This window comes from Nipponia nippon, unplaced genomic scaffold, assembly GCF_047370975.1.
Source record: "Nipponia nippon isolate SJK-2023a ecotype South Korea unplaced genomic scaffold, ASM4737097v1 scaffold_11, whole genome shotgun sequence".
NCBI lineage: Eukaryota > Metazoa > Chordata > Aves > Pelecaniformes > Threskiornithidae > Nipponia > Nipponia nippon.
Genome location: NW_028262302.1, coordinates 23,434,462 through 23,459,837, shown reverse-complemented (window position 1 = coordinate 23,459,837; position 25,376 = coordinate 23,434,462). Strand labels below are relative to the sequence as shown.

General features: G+C 41.1%; 1 protein-coding gene across 10 annotated transcripts in view; it reads left to right on the top strand.

Annotated features, from left to right (window-relative positions):
- BRF1 (BRF1 general transcription factor IIIB subunit) overlaps positions 1 to 25,376 on the top strand; it is a 176,120-nt gene that overhangs the window by 16,913 nt on the left and 133,831 nt on the right. For 2 of the 10 annotated variants that reach the window (XM_087747903.1, XM_087747906.1), the window contains 2 exons: positions 10,396 to 10,470; positions 11,069 to 11,143. The exons of 5 other annotated variants lie outside the window; for them this stretch is intronic. In XM_087747903.1, the coding sequence (XP_087604029.1) occupies positions 11,113 to 11,143 (31 nt within the window). In that variant the 5' untranslated portion in view covers positions 10,396 to 10,470; positions 11,069 to 11,112. The remainder of the gene's footprint in view (positions 1 to 10,395; positions 10,471 to 11,068; positions 11,144 to 25,376) is intronic. 3 more of the 10 variants (XM_087747904.1, XM_087747907.1, XM_087747909.1) reach the window with 2 other exon arrangements.

The following is a 25,376-nucleotide window of genomic DNA, read 5'->3' as shown; positions in this document are numbered from 1 at the left end:
GCCAAATTCTTCCTTGCTGTAATGTCTGTCTGTTCAGGGGAGGTGAAAGGGAGGTGATCTGGGCTCACTGTCTCTTATTTAATCTCTAGCAAAGCAGCTGGGGTTGGCTGAATGTATGATGCTGCTGTTTTTTGAGGCTTGTAATTGAAGGATGCTTAGAATTAGATGAAAACCAGTTTTTCATTAAATGCCTAAGGTAATTTTACAATTTTTTTCCCCTCTCCGTTCTAAAGTGAAGAAATGCAGAAGTAAAATCTTCCAACAACACCTGCTCAACAGTTCTGGACTCTTCTACAAAATCATTATTTTGTGCATTGGTGTTTTTATATATATACATATATATGCTCTAAACAAAGCCATGGGCAAACCCTGAAGGTTTTATAGTTTCTAGGTTTGTGTAAGAGTGTCTAATACACAGAGCTAGTCTCCCTTATCACACATGCCTTTGCTGTATGTTTCCTCGCTATTTCTAATGCAGTGGTGCATGGCAGTTCATAGGCTCTGCCTTTCTTTGCTGAACCAGCTGATGTTTGTGGGTGTTCATTTGGGAACTGGCTGCTTATAAAAACTGGAGTCTTGTTTATACTTGTTAAAATATTTATGCAGGAAAGACCTAATACTGTTGTATTTGTTCATAATCAGTTTGATTTTTCAGTGTGTGGTACTGTGCTAATTGAGCATGCTAAGCTCCACAAGCTCAGCAAGCTCAGGTCCACAGAATAGTTCATATCTGTTCATATAGAGCTCATTTTTGTAGCAAAAACCTGCGCATCTGAGATGATGTGAAGAGGTGTTTCAGTTTTGGATTTGATAAAACAGTTAAACAGTGCTGATTTTGTGAGGAAAAAGTTATGAATAAAATACTAGTTCAGAAAGAGGACCCTTTGACCAAGACTTCTTCCTCAGTTGCCTAAGCCTCTTCAGATTGCTACAGTATTACCCGGCTTCTATGGTTAGTTACAGGGCTGAAATGCAGAGTTCTGTCTCTTTAAATCTCGCTTTACAGCTCTGTGCTGCATTACATAATCTCTCTAAATAGCCGGTTTATTCTTGTTTCCTTGCAGGCAATCTGCTCTCGCTATATCCACGTCAGAGTTGTCGTTACAAGGGAGTTGTTCTTGACTTGGAGCTCTGATACTTTCAATAGTCTTCAGTGGCCGAAAAGAAAAGGGAGAGGGGAAGGAAGGTCAATGGCGTGATTATAACTTGAAAGCTTCAGTTGCAGATATTCAAATTTGGTTTAAGCTAAGTTGAAAGATTGCAGCTGCATCTAGCTTAATCCAATTTCTGAACTGTTGTGCTGTGTTTTTAATCATATCTTTAAACGAATGTGTGTTTTCCCTTGGTCCTCTTAAATACCAAAACATAGCTAACAGTGTTTTAATGCTAAATGAGAAAGCATTTCTGAAGATGTTCTCTAATGCATTTTTGACTGTTTACATTTAAATTATTTGCTTAATTCTATAACCTTTGTCATTGCTAATTTCATAGCTGGTTTATTACAAGTGATTATGGAGGGCTCTACTTCCTGCCAGAACTATATAGTGTGAATTGGACCAGGACAGTATATTATATGCGTGAAGAACAGAAGCATTCAAAGAGGAACAGAGAACACATCCTTATTTAACAAAACCAAAACAACAAGAGAGGAGAGGATAGTAGAATCCTAGAATAATTTAGATTGGAAGGGACCTCTGGAGGTCCACGAAATGATGGCTTTGAAGTTGCATTAAGCTGCTCAGGGCCTAGTGCAGCTGAGCTTTGGGTATCCGCAAGGAAGGAAATGGTAGTCTCCCTGGGCAACCTGTTCTCTAATGCTTGACCATCCTCACCAGGAAGATTTTTTTCTTGTATCTAGTAAGAACTTAATTTGATGAAATGTGACTCTTGCCACTTGTCCTTTTGCTGTGCATTTCTGATGATTCTGGCTCCATCTTCTTTATAACTTCCCACTGAGTAGCTGAAGACATCAATGAGATCTCCCCCTTAGCTTTCTCTTCTTAAGACTGAGCAAATTCAGCTCTCAGCCTCATGCCATGTGCTTCAGTCTCCTAATCATCTTAGTGGCTCTCTGCTGGACTTGCTCCAATATATCAATGCCTTTTCTTGTGCAGAGGAGTCCTGAATTGGACAAAGCACTCTGAATATAGTCTCAGAAGTGTGGAACAGGGGATAATAATCACTTCCCTTGACCTGCTGGCTACAGTCTTAATGCAGCTCCAGGATGCAGTTAGCCTTCATCACTGCAATTGGGTGCTGGTGAGTCATGCTCATCTTTTAGTCCATGAGGAATCTAGATCCTTTTCTGCAAAGCTACTCCCTAGCCACATGGTCCCTAGCCTGTATTGTTTCCCCTGCAGTTCTTCGGTCCCAGGTGCAAAAAAAAAATTGCATTTGCCTTGTTGAACTTCATGAGGTTTCTGTCAGCTCATTTCTGCAGCATCTTAAGATTCCTCTGAATATCAGCTCTGCCCATCAGTATGTTGACCACTGTCACAACGTGCTGTTATCCACAGGCTGGCAAAGGGAGCCTCCTGTCCCATTGTCCATGTTGTTAATGAAGGCATTTAACAGTATTGATCTCGGTATCAATCCCACTTGTAAGTCTGATGGTTAAAGTGCTGACCGCTACCCTTTGAACCTGGCCAGTTTTTCACCCAACTTGCAATTCACCTGTCTAGTCTGTATCTCCTCAATTTGGCTGCCAGGGTACTAAGGGAGAATGATGAAATGGGATGAGGGAAGAGCAGTGGTTACTGTTTACCTTGACTGCAGTGTGGCTTTTATTGCAGTCAGGCATGATCTGCCCTCATTAAATCTGTGCTGGCAGTTCGCTTCTCACCTTTCCTGTGTCTGGAAATGGTTTCCAGGTAGATTTGTTCCACAGCCTTCCAACAAGCTGAGGGGAGGCTGACTCACCTCTAGTGTCCTACTTCCCCCTCTGGAAGAAAATCTTGATGCTTACTGACTTCTAGTCATAGAGAACCTCCCCTGATTCCTACAACTTCTTAAAGATGGCAGAGATGCCTCTCTTTCCCACCTCCTGTAGCATGCTTGGGTGCATCCCATCCAGTCCAATTGACTTGTATATGCAGATTTTGCTTAAATGAGCCCTTGTTCAGTCTTTCTCTACCATGGGTAACACTTCATTTCCTCCAAACTCATATGAAGAGACCTGTGAGACCTGAAAACAGACATTGCTATGGAAGACCAAGGAGACTGGTGAGCTGCCGCACACCTGCCTGCTCAGCTCCCTGCATATCAATATGGAGTGTCCTTGTGCTTTGGGGAGATTGTACTTCAAGACTGACCATTCCTCCTCCTGGCCCCTTTGCCCTTCATGGCAGTACCTCAAGGGGTCCTGCTTACCATTTCTCTGGAAAAACTGAAGCCTGCCTTCTGAAATCCAGGGTTGTCGCTATGTTACCAGTCTTCCTCACACCCCTCAAGATGTTAAACTATTATTTCAGGGTTGCTGTAACCAAGCCTGCTGTCAAACTTTACATTCTCCACTCCTTCTTCCTTTCTAGAGAATGGTAGGTGTATCACAGTGCTTCTCCTACTCGATCTGTTCCTGACAAGCTCTAGAAGTTCACTGTATTGCTTGTGCCCCACTATGATTCCCTTCCAGCAGATGCTGGAGTGGGTACAGTTCACCATGAGAACCAGGACATCTTCCTGTTGTCTAAGGAAGGCTTCATCTTCAAGATTGGGTAGTCTATAGCAGGTGCTCATGACAGTGTGTCCTTTGGCCTCGCTTTTCATCCAGACCCATTAACTCTTTATTGGCCTGTCACTTGTTTTTCAGCAGAGCTTCACACATTCAAGCTGTTCCTTTGTGTAAAATGAGTCTCTTGTCACCTTCCCTGTCTGTCCTTCTTGTGGAGCCTGTAGCCATCCATCTCGTAACTCCTGTCATGTGAGCTGTTCCACCATGTATCTGTCACCCCCCAGTGAATTTGTAATTTTGCAGCTGTGCATAGACTTTGAATTCTTCCAGATTGTTTCCTTTGCTGGATGGAGTCTTTTCTTTGACTCTTCCTCCTGTGTCAACTCCTGCCTCCGGCTTTGATTTCAACAATGAAACTTCTAGTCTAGTCTCTCTGCCATTTCCTTGTCCTTCTCCCTTCATTTCTGTTGGGATAGAAGGCAATCCTAATCCTCCCACCTCCACCTTCAGTTAGTACCCCATTGGGTTTTCTCTTGTCTTTTAAACTAACCATTGCTTAAAGTTCTCCTTTTCTGGGTTTGTCTTGCATCCCTCTCAATTTCTTTACTCAATAAGTTTTTGAAAGACTTCCTCTTCTAGCCAGACCATTGCTTAGGTTTTACCCTCTTTGATCTGTCTACTGCCTTGTCCCTCATGAGTCCTTTGTTATCATTAACTTCTGTCTTGTTCATTTCCTTCATCTTTCCACTTCATGTGTTAACTTTCTCCATCTCTCCCTGAAGGAGGATAAGGGGCATCCTTCCCTTTTCATTTGGGATGATCTTGCATGCTTTTTGTGTGTGGGTGTCTTGTTGGTTTTTTGTTGTCGTTTCAAGTGCAGCCTTTTCCTTCAGTAAACTTCTTTATTCTCAACATATCTCTTCCATCTAGTCCCATGTCATGGCTTGAGCTAGAGTGGGATTCAGCTGGCAAAGTTCAGATGTCTGTGTGAGCTCGTCATCCTGAACTCCTTTCAGAGTTGCTGCATAGAGGCAGACAGATTTAGGGTGTGATTAATTTAATCCGAAAGGAAGTCAAATGACTCATTCTCTGTCCTGTTTCTCTTCACTCACTGAAAGGAAGTCTAGATTGACTAAGCTCAGATGCTCATCGCTGAAGATAAGGGTGATGAATCCTATGCTTTTGTGTCTGTGTGTGTATCTCCTTGTTGACACAGACTTAACATGGCCAAAACTGACCTACTGAATTGCATCCTGCTGCTCTGCCCTTTTGTATGTTAACAAGCTCAAGCTTCTTCCCTTTGAGGCCATGCACAGCTTTGCCTTCTCCTGTCTTGTAGATCCATCCTGTCCAGCGTCTGCTAAAACATGGATGTGTCTTAGCCATAACACTCACATATTTATTTCTTGTACAAGTGTCTCTTGACTTTCATTGCTTTTCCTCTGTGATCAGAACATGCTCCAGAGCCAGGAAAGCAGAAAAGTTGTCACCTGGGATGTTAAATCTTTGGTACCTTAACATCTTCATCAAAGAATTGTAAAAGGAATGTTATTTTCCCAACCTGTTTGCCCTTTTCACATTTGTGATCACTGTTACTTATCATGTAACGGTTCAACAGGGAACTTTTCCAGTGTTACTAGGCTGTTGTGTTTGTTTTCCAGCTTGCTGGACCTCTGTGCTTCTGAGGCTTGCTTGAGTGTCAGTAGGTATGGGCTTTCCTGGTCCTCTGCTTTGAAGCAGGCTCTGGTAAGGCACGTAAGCATAAGCCACAGCTCAGATGCTGGAGTCCCTGATGGCTGACCTTCAGGGTATCTCAATAGCTTACACACCTTTCTCAGAACTTCAGCTTTCAGGGTTTGCAGGCAACTTCACTAATCAGCAAAAACTTGGAGACAGACAAACCACTTATTTAAGAAAAACAAAAAAACCTCAGAAACAGAAAACCCAAGTTATTCCAAGAATTTGGACAAAAGCAGCAGAAGAATGTATATCCCTGCCTGTTTCCCTATTGCTCTTGGGGACTCGTGGAGTTTGAATCAGAGGCATCTGAGGAAGCCAGGATTCTTCTGGTACTGTGGCTTCTCCTTCAGCACATGGGGAATCTCATCTTTCTCAGATGGCTGGTGAGACCCTGTGGTTCATGATCTCCAGTTATCCCTGTTAAAACACCAGTCAAGTTCATCAGCTGATTTGGGACAACCTTTTGGTTATGCATTGATTAATTAGTTGCTACTTGAGTTCAATTTGAAAATTTCTATTGTCTTAAGCCTCGGCCATCCCTGTGTTTTGATAGGTGCTTTATTCACCATTCCCTGTCTGAGATACTTTCAAAGTGCTGCTTGTCCTTACAGTGATGGCATCAGGGGAGAAGAATCCATGTCTCCTTTAGTGAGATCTGTTATGTTTCTAATGAAGAGCATCTGGGATCCTTTATGTAAAGAGTACAGGATCTGCTGGAGGTAATGTAATGGTAGGATTTTGCCAAGAGTCTGGTGGACAACTTAAAACTTTGAGCACAGCATGCCACCTGGTTGAAATACGTGAGTCAAGCTTTGCTGGTCTTGCTTATTCTGTTCCTGTGTTTGCTTAGCCAGAAAAGGGAAAAATGAGAAGGCACTTCTAAAATTCCTTGGAGGTGTTGGTTCAGTCTCTATGTGGGCTCAGGATGATCTCTGTTCTTACTTTTAATTTTGAAGATTGTTCTTGAAGTTGAAGAAAAAAATCAAAGTCTTAATCAAATGAGTTAACAGATGACTTCTGTTGTCTTCACTAATAACAAAAAATATTTGCGTGTTCAGCTATTTTGAATTGGCCTGTTTGACTCTGGAGTTAAAGGCATCTTTCATGATTCCCTTGCTTTGTCTCCTCTCCTGTCTCTGCTCTGTCTCTTAATTTATTAGCTGGCTGTGGGCAAGAAAACTGTTGTGTAAGGGAAGCACAAGTCTCTCCTTCATTTTGACAAACAAAAGAAGAAATGCCTTCTAAAATTCTACATGCTTCTGAAATTTCTTACTTGGATATTAAAGTTTTGGCCTCTTGTATCTTAAATTTTCTCCCTGTTAACTTTGACAATTTCTATGTGACAGAGTAGGACAACGTATGTATCACATTTGTGGAATTCACTGATGGAGATTTATCTCCCTACAGCCTTTTGTGTAGGTAATTGGAACCTGTCATTTCTCTTGAGAGCAATCTTTTACTTAAAGACAGTTTACCTAGCGGGCTAATGTTTTTTAAAACATTTGCTTTTTATAGTACCATTCACAAGGAGATGAACTTGGATATTAATAGGTCTATCTTCCTTCTTGTACAGTGTGGCAGAAAACAGGCAACTGCCTCTCTCCTCTTTCTTCCCCCTCTAGTAATTTCTATAAAATTCTGTGCTAGTAATCTGCCTCTTCTAACAAGCTTCTGAACTAAACCATTTTAGCTTTGGAAGGTTGTTAGACAGACAAGATATACTTCAGGTAACATAGCTTTGGTTTAAGTTCCATGTAGTTGCTGCTCTTTTTTTCTTTTTGATAATGGAAAATATGTATGCCACTTCTATGGCATAGGACTGTCTTTTAAACATTCAAACGTGAGTTTTGAAGTGTTTGTGTCATTTTACAGGCACTGTGGTTCAAAACCTGAGAGGGAGAATGATGTTGTTGCTTTTTAATGCTGTGTTCTCGGATAATGCCTAGTTCCTTTTTCATGTGTTGAAAGTGCCTTCTTGTTTTGCTCTATGAAATAAATTGGAGAGCTGGTGAAGCAACAGTGCAGGGAAGCATTCCCTAAACCTGAGGGTCTGCAAGTGTGATTTGCTGGTGGAGCTGTTGCAGTTTTCTTGGAAGACTGCTTTTCTTAAATAATGGCCGCAGCAGTAAACTTCTGGACCCTCTATAGGATTAACAAATAACAGAAAAAATTCAGTACCTTTATACACTGTTTTTAAAAGGAAGACTGATTTATTTGCTTGCATTCTTGCAGACATGCTTGTACTCATTTCACCTGCACATTGCAGCTGGACATGAGTTAGCTGTGATCCCAATCTGCTTTCATCTTGTGGCAGATGGTCTTGGAGGAACAGTGTTGGTGTGGGGTACAGGTAGCATCAGCTCAAGCGTGTCTGTGAAAGGATGTGTAGGTAGGTTGTATTCTTGTTGTAGGGCTATAAACACCTGCCCAGGCACATCTAGCACAGTATCTGTCACAGGCATCCAGCAGCGGCTGAGGGAGCAGTATCAGAGCAGTGCACGTGGTGATGCTTCTCCACAACGTTATCGCCTCATTCCTTGTGCAGAAGTGCATGTGTAGCTTTAATTGTCCTCCTTCCCTTCCCAGTTGTGCGATGTGTCCTCCCAGATGGACGAGCACTGCCATTGCATACAGTATTCCAAAGTCACTCAGGCAAAGACTTTGGCTCCTGCTCAATGCCATTGCTACATCAGCCTTTCTCAGGCAAATACAGTATACTGGTGCAAGACCAGTGGTGGTGAGGGTGATGAGGCGCTGGAACAGGTTGCCCAGAGAAGCTGTGGATGCCCTATCCCTGGCAGTGTTCAAGGTCAGGTTGGATGGGGCTTTGAGCAACCTGGTCTAGTGGAAGGTGTCTCTGCCCATGGCAGGGGGTTGGAACCAGATGATCTTTAAGGTCCCTTCCAACCCAAACCATTCTATGATTCTAAGACCCAAATGTAAATATAGGTATTAGATACAAATTAATAGAAACTACAGGGTTCTGTACCAGCTATGAAATGTGCATTCAGTGGGAAGGTCCTATGGTCCAATACAGCCACACTGGCACATGCATCAGCAGACTGACCTATGTCAACCTCCTGTTTAAAAAAAGAAACCAACAAAAAAACTCAAAAATGAACCCCAGTCCCAGCCTGAACCAGAACAACTCTGCACACACATGCAGGTTATTTTTACCCTGGATGGTTGCTGTGCTGGGATTTGCTGTGCCCGTGGTAGGTAGTTGTATCAGCCCAGAGAGCTGATATGCTGCGGGGCACGGGTGGGAACAAGGTGTTGTGTAAAGGGTCAGGAGCTCCTTTGGGTGGTATTGCCATCAGAGGCCTTCCTCTCAGAGCTGCAGCTCTGGAGTCCAGTTCCACAATGAGCATCCCTAACAGCGAAGCCAGTTTGATCACTGCCTTTCCCATCCCTCAGCTGCCTGTTCCCACTCCCCTCGTCCAAATATACTGGGCCTTAGCTTGGGCAATGCATCTGTTTACTGGGTCAGTGAAAAGATCTGGGTTTCACAAGCAAAATAAAAAAAAAAAATAAAAAAAAACAACCCTGTTTTTTACTTTCGTATTTACCTTTGATCATTTCACTCCTCCACATGCCACCACAGAGCGGAGGAGGGAATGGATGTTGTAGAGATGAGCAGGAGTCTCTTAAACCAGCTTTGCAGCAGGAGAGGCTGAATGCAGGACCATGTTGTGAGCTTCTCTTGAGTTTTATTTTTTAAACATATATTTATAACCCACTGTCCTGTTACGTTCAGTCCTGCACAGTCAGAGTGAAGGAAGGTGTTTTCTGTTCTTTTGGCTTGAGTTAATATGAGTGGGAAGCTTTTTAGAAATGTTCTGTTCATTGACTGCTGCTAGCAGATGGATGCGCTCTGCTTGAAGTGCCTCAGGCCTTTATATCTTCCGTTTTCTCCCCCTCCCTCCTCCCAGCACACACCCCGGAGTGTGCAGGCTGTGCTAATTTAGTCGCAACTTAAAAAGGAGTGATGAAGAAGAAATGCTCAACTCTAATAGAATTCTTTTCGCTTGCAACGCCTTTAGGGAGTACTTTTTCATTTAAGGATCCCTAAGGATTTTTCCAGCAATGTGTATTAGATGTTCTGCAATACTTCACTGGAACAGCAGTAAAATTCTTAATGCATTAGGACCAAAATGTTAATTCTGTTTTATATTAATTCAGAATATACAGCATACATGACATCAAGTTTGATTTTTTTCAAGTGATTTTAATAACCTACGCTTGACTGTTTCTAATTCTGAAGTGGCCTTTCCATCTATGTGAACTATAAACCAAACCTTTGAACAAACAGTTCATTAACCTACTGTGTTAAAACACTTGAACTAATTCCTTAATTTTTCTAAACTATCTGTTGCTATGTCAAAAGGTTTCCCCGCTTACCGGTAGCAGTCGGCTGATGCTAGTTCCGAGGAGTTTGATTCATTTTTTTAACAGAATCAGAAAATGTTACATGCCATTTGTATCAGCAGAGAGTATTTTTATACTATACACAACCAGAATTAAAATCTGTTCTTCTCTGCTGTTTACTATGCCTTAACTTAGTGGATGTCTTAAATAGTATTACAGCTACGATCACCAGGTGGTGCTGTTACACACTGCTTAAAACACTTTTTGGAAAACAAGTTTAAATTCTGCTATTGTCATAGTTACTCAACTGTGATTTCATGGGAGGAGCAGTGAGAAAGAATTTCTGTCTCTAATCATGTCTTTAAAGTAGAGCTTTTCCTGAAAATTTTGGGTTTGCTCTTCTACTAGCTGCTCCGAGTGGGATTTCCCACATGTAGTTTATGACCATCTCTGATGTAAAAATGCTATATGGGATAATTTAGGAGGCTGAATGCTGGGTGTGTGGGACCATATCTGGGCTATAGCCTATGTGATTCCTTCTTGGGCGCTGAGTTCGTGAAGGCTCTCGTTAAGTCATGAGGGAGGATAACATGCAAGTACTGCATGCTTTATTGCAGGTGGAAGGTTGAAGAGAGATGTCTGCTCATAAGCTGAACATAACCTGTTTTCTGAATGACATAGAATTGAACCTTGTGAGTTTTGAAGAGCAAGAACTCCAGCCTGCTCTGGAAGGAGGTTCCTTACAAAAAAAAAAAAAATCCAGGCTTCTAATACACAGCTTCTTTTTAATGTCTTCAATGAATGTAATGCTCTTATGTAGAAAACACTGTAGATCATACATATAGTAATTTTTTTCCCTCTACAGCTGTACAGTAATTAGATTTGTAAAGAAAGTTGCTGTTTTCCTAAGGCTTTGCAGAACTGGCTATTTATGGATAAACTGTGGAATGGGAAATAATGAGTTTAAAGTTGCAAACTATTCCTTTAGCTGAAGATTTTTTCCCCCCTCTTTGTACTCAAGTAATTGAATAATTTTGGACAATGAAGACAACTAAGTACTAGCCTGCACAGACTAAACCTAAGTACCATCAACCATGTAGGCAGAAAGGAAGGAAGGAAGCTTTAAGTAATTGCGGGAGGGGGGAAGAGTTATCAAATGCCTTCCTCTCCTGAAGGCATTATTATTGCTATCATTTTAGATGGACCTTGCTACATTGAGAATGTAACACTTGAAAAATGAATTGAATTGTTTCCTACATAGTTACTTCTTTTAACTTTGTTTTCTGATAGAAACTATAAGCAAATGACACTTCAAGTAGAGACAGAAGTACAGCATGGTCTCCTCAAACCCAGGCTCCAGTGTGGGTAAGGACTGCCAGCAGTGCGGCAAGGAGTTGGGTTCAGCATGCTTAAACCTGTTCTTGAGCTATGCTGGTTAGACCTACTCTGGATGTCAGTGCTCCCACTGTGTTTGCTTGGCATTATTGTTTGGGATCCCAAATACGTACCTAGAAATCTGGCTTTAATCACCTAGATTTAAAGCCTTCGTGCTGTTATAACAAAGCTGCCTCGAACAAACACGGCATAAATTAAGAGGAAAAAAGGTAATTTGATTGCTTAGCTGTTTAAAGTCAGCTCTGAGGATTCCTGCATTTTCAACCCAAAAGGCTTCTCAAGTTTGAACAATAGAAAAATCAAACATGGATCTTGCTTCAAAGACAGGTCATTAGCACTAAATGCAACAAAACAAGTGGCTAATTACATTCAAATATGTGACTCCCTAAGAAATTAGATTATGCTAATGAGCATATAAATGATTTTTTTAACAAAATCAATTAGGAATGGGATTTTTAGAAGAAAGCTGTATGTTCTTCCTTTATGTGCTCTAAAACCACACAGTTGATTAGTAGTACTTTTGGGTAGTATATTATGAAATGCATAATATTAAGAAAGCAGTTTAGGATCAGAGTTCCAGTTTCTCAGGGCTGGGTTCATGTACAGGAATTACACACATGCTCTCCTGTATGAATGTCTCTCATTAGAGAGCATATATCTGAACAGCATTTACATTGTACCTTTAGACATGTTATTTGATTACTTTTATAAATCAATATTCAGGGAAAGCATTCCATGCATTTTTATGGTAGGAATTATGAACTTAATATTGCTACAAAGGGAGCTGTATAAGGTTCAGTAGTTTGCACTTTGCTTTGTAGTCCATTTAGGATGAATTTCTGAGAATGGGTTGCTTTCCAGACACTGGTTGTTAGGTCTGGTCTGAGGGGTTTTTTTTGATAGCACTATAGAACATACTGAACCTGAAGGTCACTTATTTCTAGTCCTTGCCAAATTGATGTATAAGACACAGCCATCTTTAATGTTCTTCCTTCTTAGAAAGCATCACATTATCTTGCCCAAAAGGGACATATAAACACTGAAAAGTCTCCAGCCACATTCTCATGGGGTAGCACGGGTGCTAAAACATGGGTGATCATCCTTAGTAGTCATCGTGGTACTTATTTTCAGGGCTTTGCAGAGCCACTTGATGCAGAAGGATATTTCTGGTTCCTTTGGGCATGTGTGCATATACATGCACGCTTAGACAGATGCATAGAAATCCTTTTACATGGGAAAAGACACTTTCTAAATCAGGTTAGGAGATTGATGTCTTTGCTCATGGAATATGTATACTGCATGTTTTGAGGGAGCACGGAGACAGCTGTAAACTTCTGCTTCCAAACTCTTTATAGCATCTTAGACAAATCGGAGGAGATACATGTTACTCAAGGCTTGCTGCTTTACTTCTTGCCAATGCTTGTCACCCCTCTCTTTCTTGCTCTGGCTGCTGCCTGTAGAAAGCTGACTGCTTTTTTTTTTTTTTTTTTCTCCTTTGTGGCTCTGCACAAAATTTGAAGAGGACTGGGAGCTGGTGCAAGGGGTGGTGGTGGTATGGATGAGAAATACTGGATTTCCCCTTTCAGCTGTCTCTGGTAACTTCATCCTCTGATATTTTACCTGATTTGTTATAAAAGAAGAAAGTAGATTTCTTCTAATCACTAAAAGATTAGGAAAATGCTCTTACAAAATAAAAATGATGAAAAGCACAGCCCCAGCTGTTCCAGTTGTACCTGTTCTTCAGGCCGAGGTTTGTGTGTTCTTTCCTGCTTCTTACCCTGGGTTTGCTGTGGAGTGAAGAGAAGAAAGCAGACTTCATATGAAAAAGCAGTAAATCAGTAATAGCTCTTAGTTTATCATTCACTCCTAAGTACCAGCCTCCATTTTAAATGTGGGATGAATCCTCAGTATTTGCTAATCCAAATTCATCCTCATTTCTGAAGGTGAGCACAGCTATCTTCCTATTGTCAGCAAATAAGCATCTGTAAATGAGGGAGATTTTAGAGGGGTTGCCTTATGGTTCTGAGCCCCATGCAGCTTGCCAAATCCAAGCAGGTGTTATGTTTGCTTACTTCCCTGGTCGTGAAAGCTCTGTGAGCTCAGGGAAATAGGTAGAAATAAAATTATTCAATGTCAGCTGAAATCTTGTAAGTGATTTCATAGCAGTACTAATGTGGGTGTACAGCTTTGTAAATACAGTCCTCTTCCACCTTAAAGGCATATTTCTATACCTATAAGCTTCTTTCTTGTGGGAGGTGGGGAAATAATCTGACATTTTTAGCTGCATGAAATCTTTTGTTTTTAAGCTTAAATACAAGGAAAATAATTTTCAGGCTTGCTTAGTGATACTGTGGGGAAAATGTGTATCTTGAGACTACTCAAAATAATCTCAAAGTAGATTTAGAAACTATGGTTCGTAACATGCACTAGGAGAAAAAAAAAAAGTACTTCTGGTGCAAGCTGAATCAGTCCTTGATCATGTCAAGAAAGAATACCACTTTTCAAGTGATTTTTGGAAGAAATCCAGGGTGCTTGTGAGGTGATGGTTTGTTGTCTGAGTGGTCCCTTGTTATTCCAGCTGGCCCTATACTAAAAGTTAACTCTTGCTTGCTGCCAGCTTCTTTCTGGAGGGCAAATGGGTATCTGTAGCCTTGGTCAAAATCAAGTTGTTAGACATCCTGTGGATCATAAACATACTTCTCTCTTTCCATTCTCGGTCCATGGTGAGTCTACCATGCATTGATGGGAGATGGTCTCCTCAAGGGTAGTTTGCACCATGGAGAACTGGGAATAGAAATAACCTTCTTTTTGAAGACTAGAGTGGTGCTCACATGTTCTTTTTGCCATTGACTAGACAGTTTTCCTACTGTATGTGTGGGTAGTTTTACTTCCCCCCCAGCTTTGCTTTTTACTTTTTGATGTGACACATACAACAAATTTCATTCCAAGATTGTTGCAATGTTTGATACCAGCTGTAAGAAGAAAAGGAAACTTGATGTTGATCAAGGTCTTTGACACAGAGGAAAAAAGCTTTGAGGTTGTTTTGGATTTCTGAGAAACATTGATTTGTCATGCCAGCAAAGTCAAGTTGTGGGATTACAGTGACACGGAATATTAAATACCAAATATAATCCTAAGAAGACTTCAGCAGAAGATAAAGATGAGTGTAAGGGAGTGTAAGCAGTGACACGGAAACAAAAATCAAGTTCTTCAGAGAGTACATTTGGAATGGTTTGTCTCCTCTGCATCTTGCAGCAGAAGCGAAGGACTGCCACCTGCCTCCGTGGTTCAACGCAGAGAATTGTGTGTGGTTTTCAGTCTCCTTCAGACACACTCGCTCACTATTAAGATAAGAAGAAGGATCCTTATGTCAGATATCCATTCCTGATTTAGGCTGTAGAAAGCATAAAAGGGAGACAATGCAATAACAGCCACTTGGAACAAAATCTTGTTGAAGTTTGAGTGCTGTGATTTCAAAACGTTAAGAGGCACAGTTACCGGAAGCTAAAACCACAATTGATTTGGGGCCCTCAGAAATGTTTGGTTGTGCCAAGTTCAGCTTCCCATCTATAGGAGCATGGCTTTCAATAGGAGTTGAATGCTTATGATAATTAAAGCTGGATTAAACAAAGTGGCACCTATACTTCTTGTTATATGATAATGCAGTAGGATGGCATTTGACCATACAGGAATGTTAATTTCAGCGTGTCCTGTTGCTATTGTAGCTGCCGGGGCCATGGATATGTGGATGTGAGGTCATCTTGCACAAACCGAGGCAAATTTCCTAACACTCTAGAGTAAAATACAAAAGTTAGGAAGAAGGATGGGCCAGATTATAATTGTTTTGTGGAGGAGAGGCATGGTCCTTGAGGTCGATTAATGTAGCAGTAGAACTTCTGAGGCCTTCAGTGAGGAGCTGCTTGTAGTATAAATAGGTCTGAGGCAGGCAGTTGATTGAAGTGTGTGTTTATTCTTGTGGATCTTAAGAGGTCAGTAAATAGAATTTACTCTATGGACTCTACCAAAGCAATATGTTTGTTAAGATCAAGATGATGCTGATGTTAAGCGATTCCTTAGGGCAGCTTCCTTGATTGCAGCTCCACAGAGTCAAAGAAGAAAACAGTAAAAACTCATTTTGGTGTTTACACCATCTACCTAATTGAAACTCTGAGTCAGGTAGTGCTTTATAGCCAACTTTTTTAAAAAAAAGATTCTCCAAACACTGTCACTAATCAGAAAAATGCTATGAAGTTGAGACCTATCTCTAGTCAGCCTTAAACATTATTAAATTCAGATAGATCATTCTCACAACTGATGTAAGAAGTATTTCTGGGGTAGGTTGCAATCAATATCTTGTGTTGAACATCAGCATTTACTCTGTAGGAGCAGTGACAGTATCAGGGGAGAAGAATCCATGTCTCCTTTAATGAGATCTGTTAGGTTGCTGCATAGCAATCATCATATAAATCCACTGATTTCTGTTTAAGTCTTTAGTTGGTATGTTCTCTGGTAGCTATTTTTCACCATGCCATATTACCTAGGGGAAAATGAATTAATAATGCATCTAGTCTTGGATATGTATGTTTAATGGATGATCTCACATCCTATCTTGGAGTCATACTGCACAGAAAAAACCCTGTTGTAATTGATCTTTGAGGTTTAGCACATAAAGAACAGAAAAATATAATTGTGCCTACCCGAAACTTTCTTTTAACTACTAAGGACTGGCACACTGGAGGCGAGTGGATGGTCCAGAAGAGCAAAGGAAGTTGGTATCTAAAGATTTGGTTATGGACAAAATTTCTCAATCTTTGTTACATGAACAAGTGTTGAGGTTTTTTGTGTGTTTTTTTGTTGTCCTTTTCCCTCTCCCAAAGTGTTGTTAATACAATATTTAATTTAGGAAAACTGGAATGGAGTGGTGACTGGTGGGGGGGGGATTTAAGAGGCAGGAACTTGAGTAAGTGGATCTTTGCTGTACAGGTCGGGTCGGTCTGTCCGACACTGGGTCTGTATTGTTCCGCTGCCAACGGGCTGGAAAGCTGTTGTACTGAGCCAGCAGAGATGGCTGCTTGGGGAGGAAAGGGTGGAGGGATTTTTTTCATACATTCAGAGTACAGAATGATTCTGTCGTGCAAAGCAGCCTCTCAAGCTTTACAGTTTTGCAAAAGCATAAGAACCTACTTTAACCTAGTAAATCATCTTAGCCTATTTTTCTTACATGTGTTCATTCCATATTATGCTTTTTTTCTTGTGATTTGCCCTTCCTGGATTCATATGTTCCAAGCAGTGGGGGTTTCCACCAGTTCCCTTGGGAAACTGTTATGAGGCCCAATGAGTTTTGTTGTAAGTTCACATTAACATGGTGCTTACATTTTCCTTTAATTTCATGTTATTAGTCTTTAGGCATTAACTCATGCTTACATCTATTTATGGCTTAAACTTCCATTGTCTTCCAGAAATCTAGTGATCATCTGCTCTTCTCTTAACAAATCATAATTTTGTAATTTAGCGAAGGCTATAAGTTCAGTCTCTGGGTCTTTACCCACCGCTACCCCCTCCTGCGCTCTCCATCTTTAATTGTAGGGTGATTAGGGTTCCTGAGGAGGAGAGCAAAGTCTAGTGAGAATTCCCTCCTCCCAGAAAAGTTGCTGATGACATCCTGTATGTAAAGAGTAGCTTCATATAAATGGAAGAGATGACATACATACAGATAAACATTATTCAAATATGCCAAATATTTTCTTGAGAGGGCCACATTGGCTCTGTACAGATACATAGATGGCATTGTAATTTTAATTCTTTACTGGAACAGTCTGTACATCTGACTTATATAAAATGTTATTGTTTAAAGAAATATAGGGCTGTTTGTGAAATATGTGCATTCTCTCTTTAAACATAAATCTCCTTTCAACTCCAAGCTGAAGTATATAGCACAAGAGACCGGCTTGATAAATAGCTTCACTGATTCACTACATTGTTTAGCTGAGATTTGTGGCAACCTTCACTTATTTTTAGTTTAAAAGGGAAGGGAATGCAAAGTTGAGGCTGAAGCACACTGTCCATGACTTCTTCCATCATCTGTGGGCAGTACACAGATAAAATCATCGGGGCAGTTGTAGCTCTGATCTAAATAGGCCTTTTTTAGTGGTAAAGGAGAGCAGACCCCTCAGATTCATACTCCTTGCTTGTTATCTGTAGCTGATGGACTCAGCTGCCAGGGACAAACTAAGGGCAGAATTTCATTCTTTAGCTGCAGCCTGGATAAAGATTGATGCTCTGTTACCCAACTGCCAGGTTTCTTATCCTTTCTGTGTAAAAGAAGTAGTATTTGACTGCTCTTGTCAGCTTCATATAAAAATATCTTAAATAAGTATTAACCTAATACAATCTTTCTTGCTTTTGTAATGGCTCTGTGCCTTTCTCAGCTTGATTTTGCTTCTTCTCTCTTTCTGCTTCCATTTTTAGATCATGTTTTATCTCTTCTCCCTTTGATATCTTTAATAACTGCCTCTTTTTCCTTCACCCCCCTCAACTGCTTCTCTTTGCATCCCTTTTCCCTTGATGCCCTCTCACCATATTTCCATTTTTTGAGATGACTTAAGAAATTTGCCAGTTACTTGATATTTATGAAATTTTTGCTTTTGGAATTACTGTGTCAATACATCTTTGACTGTCAGTCGGGTAAGGTCTGGATGGTGACAAGAGTGCCTTTTGTTAGTTTTGCGTGTAGAATTGGGGGGGGGGGGGGGAGGGGCAGAGAAAAAAGAAAACCACCCCAAACCAGAGCTCAAAAGTAGCTTTGGGCTTACAGGCCTTTTTCAGTCCTGAAGAAGCAGCAGCAACCTTAAGTCAGTACAGGTTGAGAGTAGAGCGGGTGTTAGTCTGTGTCAGTAAGATCTTTCCTGCCTACATGGTCAGATGATGGAGAGTGAAAATAACTTAGCGCTAACAGTTGTATTTTGACAGAACAACTGGTGTGCAGAGGAGCAGGGCTGAACTCTAGGGGCGTAAAATTGTTCTGCACATGTCTGAGGACAAGTACATTCTCAGATGTGTAATACAAGGCAAGTATTAAAGGTGGACAAGGAAAGTAGAAAAGGTTCACAGATACACGCAGGAGCCTCTTGGCAGGAAAAGGGAAAGGCTGGACTGGCTTTTATAGCAGGGAAGGTGGATTAAACAGGAAGATATTTTTATTTTTTTAAACAATCTTAGTATGCATGACCTTAGCTAATAGTCGCTGCAGTGCAGCTAAGAAGGGGTAATTGTTCAGCTGCAGTAACTCAATTACTTCTGCTCTTGTCCCTGTCCCCGTGGCCTCAGTGGCAGTTCTGGCCAGGGGATACCTTCAGCTCCTGTGTTCTCCTCATCCATGCGAAGCACCTCGAGTTCTGGGGCTCCTGCCTGCTTCTGTGGTGTCCGCAAGACTCTGAAAAATGGCTCCTGTCAGTTTTCACTCTTCCTTGCCTTGCAAAAGCCCTGATCTGCAGGGAAGGCACTAGAACTCGCTGTCAGCGAGCAGATAACGCTGCACTGATTTATATGGTGTTCGCATCTGTAAAGTTTTCCATTGCGACAATGGATCCTTTTGTGTTTAGTCTTTTTTTTTGTTTTGTTTTAAAGATTTTGATAACTTTTACCAATAGGCAACAGATTTTTTTTTTCTATATTGTCCTGTATTCTTGAATTTTTCTAGCTGTGTAGATTGATGACAGTTGCTTGTTAGTTAAATGCTTTTTGCTTTGTAGGTATGAAACAAGTTCTGATCTCTCTGATAATGCTAGAATTATGGGGTTTTAAAACTTTAAAAAAGTGATCTTTTCAAAACTGACAGATTATGTCGTGAGCAAATTTTTTTTTTCTTGCAGTGATGTAGAAATGATTTTGGATGGTTGAAGGTAGTGCTTGGATCAGCAGTAATGCTGCGTGACAGCAGAAGTGTTTCACTTCTTGTTGTGACAAGAGTAACAATTGGTAATTGATAAGTGTGGGGGAAAAGCTTTACATGTGTATAGATATAGAAAAATCTCCAAGAATAACTGTCATTTAAAATGTAATTAAAAAAAAAATCACTGTCCAAACAAAACAGAGGAAGATTAAAGCAAGCCTAACTGATGGTGCTTTCAGAAGGAAATCTCACATGCTCAAAAGCTACCACTACCTAAGAGTTCTTGGCATCTTAAATTTTTCTTTGATTCCCTTAATTTCAGATAGGTAAGGGTTATGCTACATTAATCATACATGTGCTTACAGTTCTTGCCAGTAGTGCAGCCTTCCAGCTGTTTTGACTTTGAAACAGCTGCAAATCTTGCATGAGTAAAAAAATTCAGTTGACAAAACTTTTGGATATAAAAAAGTCCATATTTGCTTGCTTCCAAAATTAATCTTAAATGACCTGAAGCATTCTAATATACAAACAACTAATGAACACGTTAGCATTTGTTTTAACTGTTAATAAGTCAGACTTTTGTGTAAGCTCGCTTGTCTAGAGGAGCTGCGAGGGCTGGGAGCAGTAGCAGGGAAGCAGGAGGAGGCGTAGGGATAGTGTGTACTTTTCTCTTTGACCCATTTAGGCTGCAGTCTCACATTTGCTTTAAGTCGATCCACATGTACGCTACCGCTGACAGCATTTCTCCTCACCCCAGCCACATAACGGCATTAGGGCTTGGGAGGCTGCTTGTTGAGTTATACGAGGGAACTGGCCCAAATGAAAACTTTAACTTTTTGTTGTTCGGGCTGATTTTCAGCAGAGTAAGTTCCATCATCTGTATCAGCACGCGACCACGTAAATGACGTGCTAGAGGTGGGAACACTGTCTGCAGCAACAGCTTGGGCTTTAGCTTCACTTAACACAGCAGTGGCCCAATACCTTCACATGCTAGTGAATCAACAGACTGGGGTTTTGTTGTTGTGATGTTTTTGGTTTTGTTTTTTTTTTAACATCAGCCTTGGCTGTGGTTTTCCAGCTTGACACCAGAAGTGAAGTTCAGTAAGGACTTTATGAGCAAGAAGTGCTTTAGCTCTATTTAAAAAAAAAAAAAATTAAGCAAGGATAAGAAGCAAGCAAGCTGCTGTCTAAGGCTGATGGGGCAAGATTAGCAATAGTTTAGGTGCAGCCCATGAATAAACCGTATGGCTTCTAGTCTATTGTTGTTGAAGCAGGGGTAGCAGTTAGATGGATAATGGGAATGAAATGGCAGCAGTAGAAGTGCCACCTGCAAGGGAAGCAGAATTCCAGGAACTGAATGCAAAAAGTCAGAGGAACCACTTAAGATGCCAAATTTTTCAGTGGGTAAGGCAAATTAAGTCAAATGGCCAGTTGCTGTGCATGCAAAGAGGCTGCCCGTGTGGGAATGGTATCATATAATTGGGGAATGGAAAAAGTGCTTGAGGAGGGGTGTGGGGGAAGTTACGTGGGTGCTTTGCAGGCCTGCTTTGGCATTAATGGAATACAAGGACCAATTTTGAGGGAATGAATACTTAAAGTACAGATAAGTGCTGGGAAGAGATGTTAACAGCAGATTTTCTAGGTGAGAGAAAAGTAGCTTAGTATCAAATATTTAAGAATGGTTGGACTAGTGGCCACTATCTGAATTTTTAAGCCATTAGTCTTAAAGATGCATGCTAGTTCTCTTTAGCTGAATGAATGAACATTTGACATGCAATGGAAGGGCTTTACCAGGAGAGATGAGGAGCTGCACCTGGTAGTTGAGGTGCTCTCAGGGGAGGCAAAATGGATGGGTTGGATTGTTGTCAGCAGGCAGAGAAATTGAATACAGGTCTCTGTGCTGAGACAGTCTGGTTCTGGCCCTAAGAAGATAAAGTGGAGGCATAAGTCCTTCAGTAAACAGGTCTGGATTAAGTGGTTTTTGTGCGTGTTTTTTTTTTTTATTTCACAAGGTTATTTTTAACAAGGATCAGTTTACTGGTTTAGTTTTCTGTGCATCCTCACAAACAGTTGTGCTGGCGCAGCTGGTGGAATATCCCAGGGAAAGGGCCTGGAGCTGGTTTTCTCTGCTGAGAGAACAGGGACAGGGCGTACCCTTGGGCAGTCCCTGAAGCAGGTCTGCCAGGTGCCACGGGCATGGGGATGCATCAGTCGAAGCAGGGCCGAGTGTGCACGGACTCCAGGTTGCTCAGCCCTGGGACTGACACATCCCATGGAGGCACTGGGGAGTTCTTGTGTGGAAGAGCACGGGTCTGGGGATGTGGGGTGCGCCACAGTTAGATGGTGGCGAAGTGGGGATTTGGGGTTAGGCTGAAGTTAGGCAGAGCCTGGGAGTGAGGCCAGCATGTTCATTGCTTTCCTCATAGGCAGTTAGGTGTTACTGGGAATAACTCTTAGCTATCCTTAACAAAATTAAAGTTGTTATTGTGCTGGGTCAGCACTGCTGTAATGCCCTACTATGCTGCTACTTTTACTGTTCGTTGGCCTTTTTCATTACAGGCTCGCAGAGGTAAAGCCGCTTCTCGCTCTCGGCATTGTGCGTGTTGCTGGAAATGCTCGGTGGGATTGCTGCAGCCATTGCCTCCGTTTCCTCTGGCCTCCCTGCATTGTTTGGGCTTTAAATGTTTTCTTGTCTTTGATCATGGGACTCTGCCCTTGATTAGGCTTCTGGGACCAGCCTTCATAAGAGTAGCCCTACTGATATTCCTGGACTTTCCCTGTTGTGGCTTTGTTTGTTTGTTTTACTTATTTGTAATACAAATAACATAGAAGCCGGGCATGGAGCAAAGAGCAGGAAATTCATTCAGGCTTTGAGCTGGGACTTGCTGAAATTGAAAGATATGACAAAGCATGCAGGGATGCCCATACATAAAAACTGCTCTTTTCCCCTTTTCAGGAGTTCTTTTGGGGAGCTTTTTTCAAAGAGGAGCAAAAAACCAAATGCAAAATAAAACCTGCACATAAAATTCAGTTGGTAAAGTAATTCATATTCTGGAAATGAATACCCAAGCAAAAACCATCCAAAATGTTTCCTTCAATAGAATCTAGTATTTGTTACCATAACAATCCTTTTTGCAAAAAAAGAATTAGTGCTGTTAACATGACTCCATTGCCCAATTCAGGTACTGCTAGCTTCCAGGGCCCCTTGAGGAAATTGCAGAAAGGGGGGAAAATCTGTATGCCTGGATTTTGATGATGCAGTTTAGTATCGTAATAACAATTCATTTAAGCTCTGACTCTGTACTGCCTGTTATTTCCCTGGAAACTTATACTTCATACTGAAAAGTACTACTTTGAAATAGCAGCGTTACAGTCTCTGTCATTCTGAGGGGCAGGTTGCAGATGAGCAGGCAGAAGCCAGATGAGAGTAATATATAGCCATGGCTGCTTGACATTACTGACTTTTAAGCGATCCAAAAAAAGGTCTGATTCCTCTTGAATAGTGGCAGAGAACAAGATGTTTCTGTAGTAACGAGATCATAAAAGAAAGAAAATTGCTTGTAAAGAATGGATCTGATTTTTTCCCCTCTTTCTATTTTTCTCCTATTACAACTTAAGCTGCAGTTTTGCTATCAACTGCCTCTTGTGTAAGTATTTAATATTACCAAGATTTTCTGCAAATCTGTTTTTGTGACAGTGATTTCTAGCCTACACATTTTGTTTTGTAATAACCACTGTTTCCTCCATCAAAGGAACAGAAATTTTCTGAAATAAAAGGATAGTAGCATTCAGCAGTCCTATCTGAACTTGTCAGTTCAGGTCTTATGTGCCAGTTCAAAGCATTGAGGTTGGCATCGGTTGAGAAGATGATGATGGTATTTCTTTCAACATGCTGGGAGTAGATGGGTAGAAACACTTTTTTTAGTAGGCTTGGAACTAAAAACTGAAAAGGGCCTTTTGTTTTTAGATGCAGATTCAGGAGCGTGATAAACTTCACTACTTGGTAGCCTGGGAACTTGATTTTGTGTGTTGCTTACAGAAATGCAAGCTTTTTTCTCTCTTGCTCTTTTCCCCCTGCCTCCCCCTCCACCCTGATGGTATGATGAGCCTTTGAGAAATAGATGGGAACTGCCTGGTATGTGTCCTGTATGTCGCAAAACTTCTGTAGGTTCCAGGCTTTTGTTCTTTTGCTCTTTAAAGGAGAATAACTTTACTGTTTTACTGGTGAGGGAAGGGGGAGGACTTTTGTAACCTTGCTGATGAGCTTGTCCTGCCTTTTTAAAAAGACGCTGTTCCTTGTCCTTTTCCCAAAGATACTTAGATGCCAGTTTAATGTCATCACTAAATTGCAAGGGCAGCATGAAGTGTAAGCTTTGACCTTAAAGGCTCTAATTCTTTCTTTTTTATAACCAGAAGAAACCCAGGATCTGCCAAAAACCTGTAAGGCCCAAAAGAGGCAACTATTATTGCAAGCTACTAATAAAAGATGCACCTGCTAAGGGACATGTTTTACCTCTGGATATTTTGTCTTGTGTGTTGTACTCTTGCCTAGCAATTTAGAAAAAAATGCAATATTTATTTCTGACTGTTCCACATGATATTCCTTTATAGTACTGAGACAGTAGTAGTTTTTAGAATAGTGTCCCACTCAAACTTTTTAGAGTTTTCTGCTGAATAAAATGGATAAGAAAGTCAGGAAGCTGTTGTCTTGGGTTGTCTTATAACCCAGAGCAAGGCAGGGTTTAAAGGTGTGGCAGATCTTTTCTCATCCATCCAGTAGAGAAGTTCTTTTCATTTGAGTTTGTAACACTGCGATGTAATCTGGTGAATACAGAGTTGAGCAGATTGCTAATAAATTGCATTGTAATGTTGGCTATTCCCACTGTTTTGGCTGAGATCATAAGGCTTATTGCATTCTTGCAGATAGCTGGACCAGCTCACTGCACACTGGGACCATATGGCCAAACTGGCGGAAAGGGCATTAGCCAGCCGTTAGGGCTGATTGAAGCCATGCTGGTAGTCTAGAGCAAATGATAGAGACAGTCAGGAGATAAACAACAAATGGAAGGTTATAAAATGCCACCCAGCTAGCGAGGAGCAGCGGGAGTGGGAGTACATTCAAGGGCTGCTAGCCATAATGCAGTATTGTGGGTTTGCTGGAGGGAATTGCTCATCTTCCCAGCCCTGTAGCTTGCAGCTGCTCTGCAGTGCCTCCCTGCACTGACCATATTGCTGGGGGAGCAGGCACTCGTGTGAGAAGGTAGCTGAATGCTTAGCAAGGCTTGTGGCTACCATTGCACAGTTATGAGGACTTTTCATGTTGAGGACTGGCAGTAGGAATGGGTATTTGGTCTCTCTTCATGTTTGTCAACAGTAACTGGAGCATTGGATAGAGAATTAATTTTGATTAGTTATTTTCTTATGCTCAATTTCTCTTAAGTATGAATATCTGCTCTTCAGATACCAATAGATTAAATCACTGTATTTATAGTTAAATAAAATATTATGGAGATGCATTTTTCAGCTTGTCAGATTGGTGGGATTGACAGAAAAGGCTGGAAATCACAAAATTACATACTTTTGGTTGTCTTCTGACTGGGACAAGGGCACTGTATGACAGTTTTTGGTACTGTACTGTAGTACTGGGACAATAGCCGTTTAGCCGATACCTGCCTTTTCTTGGAGTTACCTTTTGAATAGAGATGCTTCTTGAATCCGTGAAGGAACCAGAAGGAGTACAAGGTATCTCGTGTTTCCTGTGGAGAAATCTAGAAGCACGATTGCTAGTGCTAACTTTTCCAGCTATTTTTGGTTTTTTGTTAGTGTTACATAAGGTACTAGGAAAATCGAATTTTGTTGTTATGTTAAATTCAAGGGGTGGGGGTGGTGAGAGAACAACAAGGCTTTTGATCTTTCTTTAGTAAATAGGAGACTGGTTACAGAACGTAAATATTTATCTTAGATGATGCTATAAGCAGTACATTTCTTTCTCTCTCATGACAGCTAAGGACGAAACCAAGTTAGTCATGAAGATGCACATAATTTCTAAGATTTGTCCTGTGTTAAGTTGTTCATTTTGGGGATCAATGGCAGTCTAACGGTTGTCTTATTTTTCCACAAACTATATGACTGACATAATACTACAAAGCAACTTGAGGGAGTACTAGCACACAGAATTAAAGCCTTCACTGGTCTGCTGAAGGCTGAGTAAAACATCCAAAGAAATAGCATTTTCTCAGTGGGCGAGTACGTTTCTGTGCTCTTGGATCTCTTTGGTATTTGTCAGTAGACAATGATTGGTCACCCCTGAAG